The 12644-nt window shown below is 34.4% G+C and overlaps 1 protein-coding gene across 1 annotated transcript in view; it reads left to right on the top strand.

Moving 5' to 3' along the window:
* LOC128190836 (uncharacterized) overlaps positions 1-8877 on the top strand; it is a 36702-nt gene extending 27825 nt beyond the window's left edge. The window contains exons 26-35 of the mRNA XM_052863048.1: positions 1840-2243; positions 2498-2608; positions 3190-3303; positions 4251-4364; positions 4827-4940; positions 5464-5577; positions 6033-6177; positions 6850-7125; positions 7331-7496; positions 8694-8877. Of these exons, the coding sequence (XP_052719008.1) occupies positions 1840-2243; positions 2498-2608; positions 3190-3303; positions 4251-4364; positions 4827-4940; positions 5464-5577; positions 6033-6177; positions 6850-7125; positions 7331-7496; positions 8694-8813 (1678 nt within the window). The 3' untranslated portion in view covers positions 8814-8877. The remainder of the gene's footprint in view (positions 1-1839; positions 2244-2497; positions 2609-3189; positions 3304-4250; positions 4365-4826; positions 4941-5463; positions 5578-6032; positions 6178-6849; positions 7126-7330; positions 7497-8693) is intronic.
* Positions 8878-12644: the final 3767 nt, after the last annotated feature.

Genomic DNA, 12644 nt, shown 5'->3' with positions numbered 1-12644 from the left:
TATTTCACAGGAAATGGTTATATCGCCTTCCCGAAACTGTTATATCACCCTTGCGTGCAATAATTCTTCATATTAATTACGTCGGGTTCGTAATATAGCTAAACAAATAAACAGTTCCTCAAAAAATAATGTCATGAAAGTGTCTACTATTCAGAGAAACTTCCTTTAATTGTTTGACTTAAAAAAAGGTCTTCTTTTTGAAAGCATCGATCGGTATTTTACAAGAAAATTGATTTGTAAGATATGAATTTTAAGATGCATTAATAATTAAAATACACCTGTTAATGAGGTAAATATATTCTAAAACAGTTTTTTATTTTTAAAAATGTTATATAACATATATTACATTTTCTGTCGGGCGACAATACCAGAATATTTGTCCCTCGATGACAGGAAAGCCCTAGAGTGTTCTGTCGCCCGATGCCGAAGGCAGAGGGCGACATAACACTTTGTTATACTTTCATGTTAAATACTGAAATCTGATTGGTTAAGACGCAGTTCATAATCCTTTCTATTACCCTCAGCGTTAGCAACGCACTTAGCAACGGGTAACATTAAAAATTGTTACATGCGCGAAAATTATGCGCGTACGGTTCGCTGTAGAATTCACGTTATTCCTATATAAAAGAAATGAAATTTTCTTAAAAATTAAGACATTCAGTATAACAAAATAAATAGTGCCTGTTTGGGAGGATAACAGTTGAAATTGACACCCCGAGAAAACCATTGTCAACCTCCGCTTCGCGTCGGTTGACAATGGTTTTCTCGGGGTGTCAATTTCAACTGTTACCCTCTCAAACAGGCACTTTTTATATACTAGGGCTTTCCTGTCACCGAGGGGCAAATATTCTGGTATGTCGCCCTCGAAGCCATGTAATATATAATATTCCACAACCCCGTGACTTTCTACTTTTTTATAGACTTGAACATAACTGAATGAAAATCATTTTATACCTTAATTCTTTCCCTTGACCGAATATGACACAGGTCGATCACCAGTGCAAGAGATAATCAACTGTCAGAAATACTAGTAATGAAGATCACAGAAACATTTTTATTTTATTTGTCATTCAAATTTTTTCCCTGTAACTATATAAGTAAAAAAAAACTCTATCGATATACCATTATAAAAGAAAATGACTTTTAAAATGATAAAGAGCTTATTACATTAAATCAAAAGATGTTAAAAAATTAGTACGTTTTAACTTGAACATTGCCCGATTGCCCTTTTCAATAAGATAATATTATATTATATATATTTTCACAACATTTAATTTGTGAAAACAAGCAGTCTACTGAATATTTCTAATGTTACTACAATGTACTAATAACGATTTCGCTGTGCTGTTTAGATTTCACAGATAAGACTGTTAAGACATGAACTGTTCGCGAACAAAAAAAATATCATATCTACATAGATCAGCAATGTTCATTTCACGTTACTCGTGATAATTGATAATACCATTATAAGAATTTTTTAAAATATATCTTTACTTTTAAAAACTTATGCAACTAACCCTACTGGTAGATATACTCTTTAACTATTATTATTCCACAACGATGTGGGTTTCTATTGGATAAAAAAAAACCTAGGTTCAACTGTTTGTACTTTAAACAAAGGACTACTCTTAACTAGATCAAGTATGTCGAAATTTACATTACAGCACTAAGAAGGTCCCAATGAATTATCTAACCTACATGACCCCTGACGCATGATTTTAGATGAATCCCCGAGAGATATAGAACCTTGGTCAGAATTTCTCGGGAACTCTGTGAACAAAGGAGCAGAATCGGCGCCATGCTTCGCGTTTTCGGTTTAGTTTTGTTGTCAATTTCCAGCTGTTTTTGCCAATCCACCCCAGCGGCAGATCCTTATGGATACCGGATCCACCAATTTGATGGTCACTGCAAACCAGATGGCACCTGTACCTACACGCTGACCATTCCAGTCAAGGATTCACTCGTAAATCCCCATGTAATGGACAACTCTACCGCTGCGGCCATGATCCAACATTTGGCCAACCACGATCAGCAGATTGACCAAATTCTGGGTCTTTTTGGACATAACGCAACCGGCAGTTCTAACATCATACAAGAGGTCAACCAGCTGAAGCAAGCAGAGCAGAACCTGCAGCATTTGGTTAATATCTTGACGGATGAGGTCCACAACCTTTTGACCGAAAACGGACTTTTAAAAAATCAACTTTCAGTCGTTAATTCTACTGTATTGGGCAGACTTGCTGGTAAGGAAATACACACTTCTTGAACGTTTTAGCGTCGTTTAGGGAAAAATCTTTACAGCATATGCAAATCAGTAAATTAATATTTTTAAAGAAGTTGAATCTTTGACGTTAATTATAAATCAAGATGCCATATAATTTTCATTACTTTTTAATAATTGTCTTATAAAATGTGAACATACAAATACAAGCATTGATTTTATACGAGAAAAAATATTGAAAAGTAACAGCGGAACAAATGTTCGTTTCTAATATAGATCCATGTATGATCAGACCATGTGAGCATGGCGCCAAGTGCACGGCCCTACCAAATGGAAACTATACCTGTGATTGTCCACTTGGATTTGTGGGACAAGACTGTGATGAAGGTATTTTCTTTTTCGTTTAAATGTCATATTTCACATTTAAAGGAATTTTTAACTTGCCAATAATTTAAAAAAAATAGAATATGCATTGAAATATTCAAAGTTGGTAATTGCAAATTTCCAATGTTACGGAGGCTTGGTAGTCAACAAAATTAATTAGATCTAACAATCAGGTCTACCTACAATTTTATGATATGGTTTGATTATCTTTAACAAATCAATCAGTAAAGAAAAAGTCAATAGATTTTTCTTATTAAATTTGGGTATTCACCTATATTTTTATATAGAGATCTTCTTCCAAAGGAGATCAATACAGTCTAAAATTGACCACGACCATCGATCTCTCTTAAAATTAATACAATAGCAAAGATTTGAGAACTGCTGTAATGATTTTTGAATATAATAAAATCCAGGGTTTTTGTCCGTGATTGCTGATTTCTCACATGAGGCTTACAAAATTATGACGAATAGATATTGATTTAATTAGAGAGGCTTGGGAGAAGATGCGTATATAAAAAACAAATCCTAAATTGATTGTTAAAGAGCAGGTAAACATCATATACACAAATAGCATTGTTTTGTAGACGTTAACGAGTGTAAGCAGGCTGGTATCTGCAACCATGGCACCTGTAGCAATATCTATGGTGACTACGTCTGCAACTGTAATTCCGGCTTTACTGGTCCTAACTGTTTACAAGGTGAGTACCGTGGTAAACCTACTAGACCCCTTATAGGGGCATGGTCATGATTTTGGTAAAACATTCTTTGTCCGATTTTTATTACTACAATGCTTTAGTAAGGCATATTATTTTATAGGCAACCAAAATTCGAGTATCATCCGTTCAGTTATATAAGCGAGTTACATGTACATAGATTACAATTCTCTGCTATGTAAACATACCTTTGTTTACAAATTGAATGCTGAATTGAAAATTCCAGTTTTCGAGCTAAAATGAATGTGTTAAACGTTAGGAATTGTTTATTTAAAATGAATAAATAGATAGACAAATCAGCTTGAAAAAGATTTTTTACTGGTATATTGAACCTACGTAAACAAAAACAGGACACAAACCTTGTTACATGACAAAGAATTGTGAGCCTTGTATCTTGCTCGTAACTCTACGTCTGACTCTCAAATTTCACGTGATCATTAGAAATACATTCCCAACGCATTGTGAATAATAAAAACAGTAAAACTGAATTTGACCAAAATCGTGACCATGCCCATTTAACGGGGAATATTGCATTGGCTTAAAGAGTCATCTCTGCATGAACGTCTCGACCCAACTCACATTCTGGTTAATCAACGTGATTTTTATAAGATAAACGCAATATTTCGTGTACTATAGGCGCCCCATAAATCTAAAATAGAGATAAATGCATGTGTATGTAGACTGATTTGGATGGATTTTTTTTTTCAAATAGAAACTCATCATTTATCAGTTAAAAACTGCCCGATGTTATAAACGTTCCCTTGGCTTTTTTTTTTTTTTTTATAAAAATATCTTTTGCAACCAAATTTTGATCACTGTATTTATTTTCTACGAAACAGATTAGTTTGACTTTCACAGGTTCGGTTGAAATGAATATAAGTGTTTAGTCTGTTTTGAAGGGGTATTAAAAATGAATATTTTTAACATTTAAGACGTTGATGAGTGTTTGTCCAACCCCTGTGACAATGGTGCCAGCTGCGAGAACTTGGTCAATGAGTACCGCTGTCACTGCGCCCCCGGATTCTCAGGAACACATTGTGAAATGAGTAAGAACATAGTTTAAACTTAATTAAAATATGAATACTGCCTACAGTCATAAGGATATATGAAAAACCGCCTTATTATTGGGATGTGGTAAATTTTGAATTTGCAGGGTGGCAATTGTCATGTTGTAAATTTTGTATTAATTTTACTGCCACCCGGTAAATTCAATATTTACAACATTACAGTACATAATTGTAATTCTTTCGAAATACTGAGTAAACAATTAACCATTATAATATTATACCTTTTGTCATATACCGGTACCTGGTTAGATTAGTTTTTTTGTATAACATTATACGAGAAAAATATACTGACATTAAATTTTAACCATCACGTTCTTTACGTCTGTGCTATAAAAATACAACCGGGCATACATAATTTAAATTTTTTTATTGATACAGAAGATAATTTCCTCTGTGCACTTTCAGTACCTTGATTCTGATTTCGGGTGCCTTGTTTTACAGACGATGATGAGTGTGTAAGCGACCCTTGCTTAAATGGCGGATTTTGTTTGGATGACATTAATGATTATTTCTGCGTGTGTGCGCCAGGTTGGAATGGAAAAGATTGTGAAAATGGTGAGTCTTCGGTAGCTTTGGAGACACTATCATTTATTAACCTGAGTTATCGTTTATTTGAAAAGTATGGTTTGTGTGTTTTGCAATTAATTAAATACCACAAGTAATCGTAACATATTTGTTTCCTTTTTATGCTTTTAAATTCAATTAGATCATTGGTTCTATTATTAGATAACCAATAATAACATTTACTTTGTTAAGACAAAGTAAATGACTTTGAGGAAGAATGTGGGGTTATTTTCTAGTCAAAAACGTCGTAAAAATCTATTTCAAAAGGTATTTCCAAAGATTTCATTGACAAAATAGAAACTTTAATCAATTTTTAAGAGTTCACAACGACCATGAACTACTAGATAAGTACATTATGTGTTATGTGCAACACATTTCATATTTCCCGACACAGTCCATTTTCCGATGCTTTGTCATACTGTTATATATGCACTCTTAAGTTATATATGCCGTGAATAGACGAATGTTTAATACAATAACGATACTACATATATTATTATCAATATATTTCCAGACGTCGACGAGTGTTCTGAAAATCCTTGCGTACATGGTAAATGTATAAACGACAATGGAACATTCCACTGTGAATGTGACTCCACTCTCATCACAGGCGACCTCTGTGACAAAGGTATGACAACAAATACACTATATCGGCAATCAAATGGAGAGCAAAAACACTATGTCGTCAATAAAACAAGAACAACTACACATCAATCGGCAATAGAATAGAAAACAACTACATTACGTCGGCAATAGAAAAGAGAAGAATTACAATTTGTCGACAATAAAATAGAGAACAACTACACTATGTCGGCAATGAAATAGAGAACAACTACACTATGTCGGTAATGAAATAGAACAACTACACTACATGCATGTCGGGAATAAAAAAGAAAAGAACAATTTGTCGACAATAAAATAGAGAACATCCACACTTTGTCGGTAATAAAATAGGGAACAAATTCACTAGGTCGGCAAGGAAATAGAGAACAACTATACAATGTAGACAATAAAAATGAGAGTACAATTTGTCGGCAATCAAATAGAGAACGAATGAACCATTGATGTAAACCTTGTTTACAGCCCCAAACAGAGACTGCACCGATCTGAAGGCTTTCTGGAACATGAACCGTGACGCCGTTTACACCGTGAGAGAGCCCAACAAAATGCTTACACTGGCCGTTTGCGACATGAATACCGATAATGGAGGATGGACCGTTTTCCAAAGGTAAGTAGAGAATAACATGAGAGTCGGGTTCGGAATCACAAGAAAGCTTACTATATGGAGACTTTAAATGTTTCAAATCGTACAAGTCGGGGCCATAGCGAAACGAGGTGATCCATGGTTCGATCCCCCTATGGAACACTTCATTGGTCTTTTATTATGTGATATTTTCTAACAAGTATTTTAAGCCATTTACTAAAAATATAATAAAATTTGAAATTGAAAAGTCGCTAAACGTTTCGATTATAGAACCATTTTAACAAGAGCTTGGACTTTGGGTAGTTAGGTGATGTGGCGTAGGCCTGTCTACTAGGATTTCATTGTAGGCCACTCAGCTATGGCTCTTTGAAATCAACAGGATTTGTTTGGCTTTTGAGCGAAGACTACGCAATCGGTGTAAATTTTGCACGAAACCAGCGTCATTTTAACTTGTCTTGACGCAAGAAATAGATCGTTACATCCTACTAAATGTCCAAGGTCTCATTAAAATGGTTCTAAGAGTTCATTGAAACAATGTTGTTTATTTCAAATCTAAAAAGAAACGTAAACTATGTAAATCAAACAAATAATGAATGTGCTTGATTGCAAAGAACAGACATCTGCTGATTATATTAATACCTTTGATTCAGAGAAGAAAACGTATAGTTCTTAATTAATTGTTTGCTCGATTTGCAGACGTGTGGGAAGTGTAGTAAACTTCAACCGTAACTGGAACGATTATAAGGTCGGGTTCGGAAACCTCGCCGGCAGCTACTGGTGGGGAACGGAAAGGTTATACAATGTAACCGCCAACAGGACAAATCTGGTGCTCAGAATTGATATGATGGACTGGGATAACAAAACAGCCTACGCTGAATACGACAATTTCCAGATCGGCTCCGAAGCCGAACAGTTTAAGCTGACAGTAGGTGGATACAGAGGGAATGCTGGAGACGCCCTTAACTTTTACTGGTGTGAATCTATTCAGACCAATACTTTCATTTCCTATATTTCATATTTTGCAGTCATTTAATGTTCTATCAGCATGATATGGAGGTTTTCCGCCGAAATGATATAATTATATGCCGCATCATATTCACCTGTTTGGTTTAAAATGCACAATATGGTTTAAAAGTGCATAAACTTAACTGATGATACATGTATATACTTATTACAGGAAAGTATTTTCACATAATGGGATGAAGTTTTCCACCAAGGATCGTGACAATGACAACTTCCGTACTAACTGCGCAGAGGTCTACCACGGAGGATTCTGGTACAATGGGTGCTGGGCGGCAAATTTGAACGGAGTATACTATCATACCCCTGATTACAATAGCACAGTACGTATACTGGTTTTTTTAATTGTTCTAAATCAGGCCCATCTCCATTAAAGTGAAATTTAGATAGTAAGAAACGTTTTCTTTTGCTTAACAACGTTCCATTAATACTTCATTTATACGTTCTACTCACTTTTTGGTCACAATTGTATGAATTTAAATCAAATTTAAATTTCTTCAAGACGTCCAATCCCTTTACCTGGGGAAATTAAGAAAGATGATTGAGTGTTATAACGGAAAATCTGACAATCTTGGTCTAATCGGAACTTTTCAGAACAATGCACGATTAATATTTTCGATACGTTATTGTGTAATTTGTTATGGATTAACAAACGTAATCACATTCGTTTTTGGCCTTTTATTGACCAAGTGACCAAGTCATCTTATGCCAATACTTTGTATCTATCGTGATCTTAAACGTTTTCTAGATCTAGATCAAAATCTTTTTTAGATCCATGGCGGTTATTTTTAAACCTTTGTGGTATACAGTCCATGTCCTCTATCTGAAAATTATCTTTTATATCGATGCATTGAAAAACATGGTTTCGTTTACTATAATAAGAATATGGGGACAGTTTACGTATAATGCAATTATAACTCAGAAATTAATGCAGAAAAGCAAAATACGCCCGGATTATAAACTACTTCAATATTACCGAAGCTACAACCAAACTAAAATAGATGAGTTGTATGCTGTTATAAATAGTGTGATTCTTTGCAATTGAAATTGTAAACGTGTGATTCTCTGAATAAATTAAACGTTTAGATTAATGATGGCGGTGGGAAAATGATGTAAATTTATAAGTAGCAAAAAAGGATGAGTTTCAAATAAGATATATCTTGGATTCATTGATGCTTGTGAACAGGACCCCCGGACCCTCCCCCCCCCCCCCCCCCCCACACACACACTTTTTTCCTAACTTTTTATTTTTTATTTTTTCCCATTCATTTTCGTTAACAACCCCTTATATATGTCTCAAGTCGAAAATAACACAAGTATCACGATGATATTTTCTACTCAAACCCGTTTCCCGTATATATAAAGTGTGTGTGGTGGGGGGGGGGGGGGTAGTGCACGGTCCTGTCCACAAGTATCTGTGCTTGAAAATTATATTACATATTACATTGTATCATCATACTTTAGCTAACGTGCACATTCTTGGCATAGCCATATAATGCTTGTTTTCGGACTTGTTTCAGATTCACGATGGATTAGAATATTTTACATGGAAGAGAACGAAATACTCCCTGAAGATGGTAGAAATGAAGTTCCGGGACGCTTCAGTGGTTCACTCCAATAGCACTGCTTCTTATTCATAAAGCACCCTAACATTTTGTATTCAATATTTTTGCCATTAAAATACATACCTATTCTTCTTTTCAATATTTGTTTTATCCTATTACCACAAAATTCAAACAAAGTAATTAAGGCCTTATGTTCCTAAAAACACAGACACCTTATTTGGTATCAAAAGCGAAGCGAAATCTTAAAGCATTTAAACAATAAAATGCTTTCTTTAGTTATTCATGCAAGATATTGTTGTGGCGACATTGAAGAAAAAAATACATAACCTGTGTTAGTGTGTTAAGTAATTTTTTCTGCAATGATCGTTAATTGATTTAATTCATAACACACATGAATCATCAAAGAAAGCATTTTATTAAGTCCCCCAAACGAAGTTTGGAGGCTTATTGTTTTTTTCGCCTTTGAACTTGTCCATCGCGTTTCTCAGAGATGGCTGAACAGAATTGCACAAAATTCAAGGATATGATAGCCTGCATTTTTAGTTGTGCATCCTGTTTTAAATTTTTGGGCTTGGGGGCAAACATTGAATCCTATGGGAAAATTATACACTACATGTATATTGTAAATACTTATAACTTGAAAATCGTTAAAGATACTCACATGGGGTGTTCAGATACATATACTGAGTATTATGGGCACTATATATGGTACATTAGATATGGTTCCTGGGTCATCCCGAACCTTATTACTTACTTATTACTTAATATCTCAAAAACTGTTGACATTCCCACCCCTGTACCATATATTCTTGTTCCTCGTGTAATGGGACATCACATGGTATATAGCTTATGGCCATATGGGGTGGTGCTTTAATATCTCAAAATCAATTTAGATCCCCACCCCAAACTATATATATTCTTGTTCTTTGTGTCAAGAAGCATCAAATGGTATGTAGGTCATGGGCCGCGGCGGTGGTCCTGACCCACCTCGAACAGGAAGTGCCCAGATGTCTCGAAAACGGTTGAGATCCCCACCCTTAAACCATATATATTATTGTTTCTTGTTATAAGAGACATCAAATGGTATGTAGGTTATGGCCCCGAGGGTGGTCCTGACCCCCTTGAACAGGAAAGTGCCCAAATAATCTTGAAAATGGTTGAGATCCCCACCCCTAAACATATATATATATATATATATATATATATATATATATATATATATATATATATATATATATATATATATATATATATATATATATATATATATATATATATTCTTGTTCCTTGTGTCAAGGGGCATCAAATGGCATATAGGTCATGTGCCCCGGGGATGGTCCTGACGCCCTTTGAACAGGAAGTGCCCAAATATTTTGAAAACAGTGGAAATCCCCACCTATAAATCATATATATTCTTGTTCCTTGGGTCATGTCGGTTCACCTGATATACAGTAAATGCCCCTTGGGGAACATCATCAAATCTCAGAAATAGAAAAAATCGACAAGTATTAAATCTTTTTGTCTGTAAAGTTTGAACCATGTGGGTCATCCCTACCCCCAATGATGGCGTCATTCGTTTGGAAAACTTTATAATCGCCCCAATTATAATTACATCTTGTTGTTTTTATTTACATCTTTCTTTTAACAAATTAATAATTTGATTGAAAAAATAAGTAAATTAACTTAATATATACTGTTAATGTACATCAGTATGTTAGCTAAAAGAAACAGTCAAATCGTCTCCTGTGGGAATTTGAGTCTGACATTATCATGATTATTTCGTGCAGTCCGTGATTTTACTTACGTTTCGACCAATCGATAAACAGGGCGTGTCAATTTTAGTCATGTCAGCTTCTTGTCAGTTTCAGCCGCTGTAGATTTCGACCAATCGATAAATGGAGCGTGTAGATTTCAGTCTGGCTAATTCTATAGAGCTATGAATTAACAATAAGTTTCCGTAAGAAAAAGAGGAAATAATACTTGATAGATGTAAATATTTTTCTTTGAAGAAATACCTGATTTGCTGATATCTATATAATTATAATAAATGGTTGCTTACTTTCTGAAATACTGTAATAGTTTTTTGACCGATGTTCATTTTTTTTTTAAACAGCGTAGGTATATAGAAACGACTTACTTACAATAAATGAAATTCGTTCTCAAGTTATACCCCCCCCCCCCCCAATTCTCTATCACCAAAAAAAAAATAATAATAAACACAAAAAAAAATTCTCTTTTGTAATATTATTTAGTATTTATATGCCTTTTGTCGACGGAAGTGTAAAAGGGTTGTGTAGGAATTTTTATGCCCCCGCCATAAAATGGCCGGAGTATATAGTTTAACCCCGTTTTGTTCTTCCGTCCTTCTGTCATTCCATCATCATATTTGACACATGGATGTGTCTTAAAAAAGAATAAACAAATTGAGTTCGAAATTGGGTTTCGGTTCGATGATTTTTGACAGAGTTATGCCTCTTGAACTAAAAATTTTGGGAATTTACTTTCCGATCATTATCTCAACAACCGTTGCACATATTCAACTCAAATTTTATGTATGGATGTGTCATAGGAATTTACCCCACCTCTGCAAATTTATTTACAAGATTGGTTTATTTCCGTCACGTGAGGGGAGAGTAATTCTTATACCCGGTTACCAATACACGGTCAGTGTTGATTTGTTTGTGATATATGGATGCAATTATGTTTAAAATGTGTAAATAATAGGTCTGTTACGACTTACGAAAATTCAGGAAAACTGGAGTCGAAACATGGGTCGAAGAGTAGACCGTCTTCGGTTCCGACATTTACACTTTTACCAAAATCGTGGAAAAGAAGTGGGTATGTAGGCTATGCCTGTCCACTTCTCAAAAGAGAATAGGTTATTTACAAGATAATACAGATTAAATTTTAATTTCGGTACGATTATGTTTGACTTAGTAATGTCACTTGAATTTAGGAACAAATGAGAAATTCTTATAGTTTCCGTCCTTTAACTTTAATTTTGAAGTGACGAATATGTAGAGTTGATGTTCATGTAAGGTTAATTCATTAGAAAATAAAGGTCAAGTTGGGACTTGCGTCCAGTCTGATGATTTTTGACAGAGATATGCTCTTGAACTTGAAAATGAGCAATTTTCAGGGATTTTTAACTTATTCTGCAATCAAAGATTTGTTAAACAAAATGATTAATTACCGTCTTGGAAGACGGTATAAAGAGTTGAAATAATTTACAGTCTCAGGGTTGTGCACTTCCTTTCATTTGTGATTGGTTGAAAATACATGATGTGAAAATCTACATTTATTTCATTGGTTGAAATACTGTTCGGCGCAAGGGAGATAATTTTCTGATGATCTTTTCACGTACGACTTAACAATTTTCGTAGATTTCAAATCTTAAAAAGTGAGAAAACGAAAAAGCAATACAAATTGCTATGAATGAAATTCAGCCTTTGGTTTTCAGGTCCAACTAGTTGAAAGTAACATTCTATAATATTTTCTGAAATTATTTGTTTTTCTTTTTGAATTGTTTGTTTATACAAAAATGTAAAAAAAAAAAAAATTGATGCGGTATGCCTAATATCGGTAAAGTTATTTGCACCTTAGATAGATAAACTTTGATTTTATCAAAATGATGCGAGTCTACGACCCAACCTAAGATCTCGTTCACCCTATACTCGATCTCAACTTACAAGCTAGGGTACGCAGTTCTCAATTTTAGACACGCAGGCTTAAACGACACATGACACAAAAATGTTTGGATAAATCCACTCGCCATGATATGTAGAGGAAGGTGACATTTATATAAAAAAGAGTTAAACTGTCTTTGATAACTGAGTGCTGTTTAGGGTTTGTTCTAAAGACGGTAAGCTTTTTTAAAAAAGCTAAACTTGTTGTCCACTGCAATTG

The sequence above is a fragment of the Crassostrea angulata genome, chromosome 6, assembly GCF_025612915.1.
Source record: "Crassostrea angulata isolate pt1a10 chromosome 6, ASM2561291v2, whole genome shotgun sequence".
Taxonomy (NCBI): Eukaryota; Metazoa; Mollusca; class Bivalvia; order Ostreida; family Ostreidae; genus Magallana; species Magallana angulata.
The sequence above is the reverse complement of the archived record's forward strand: the minus strand, read 5'-3'. Positions and strand labels throughout refer to the sequence as shown.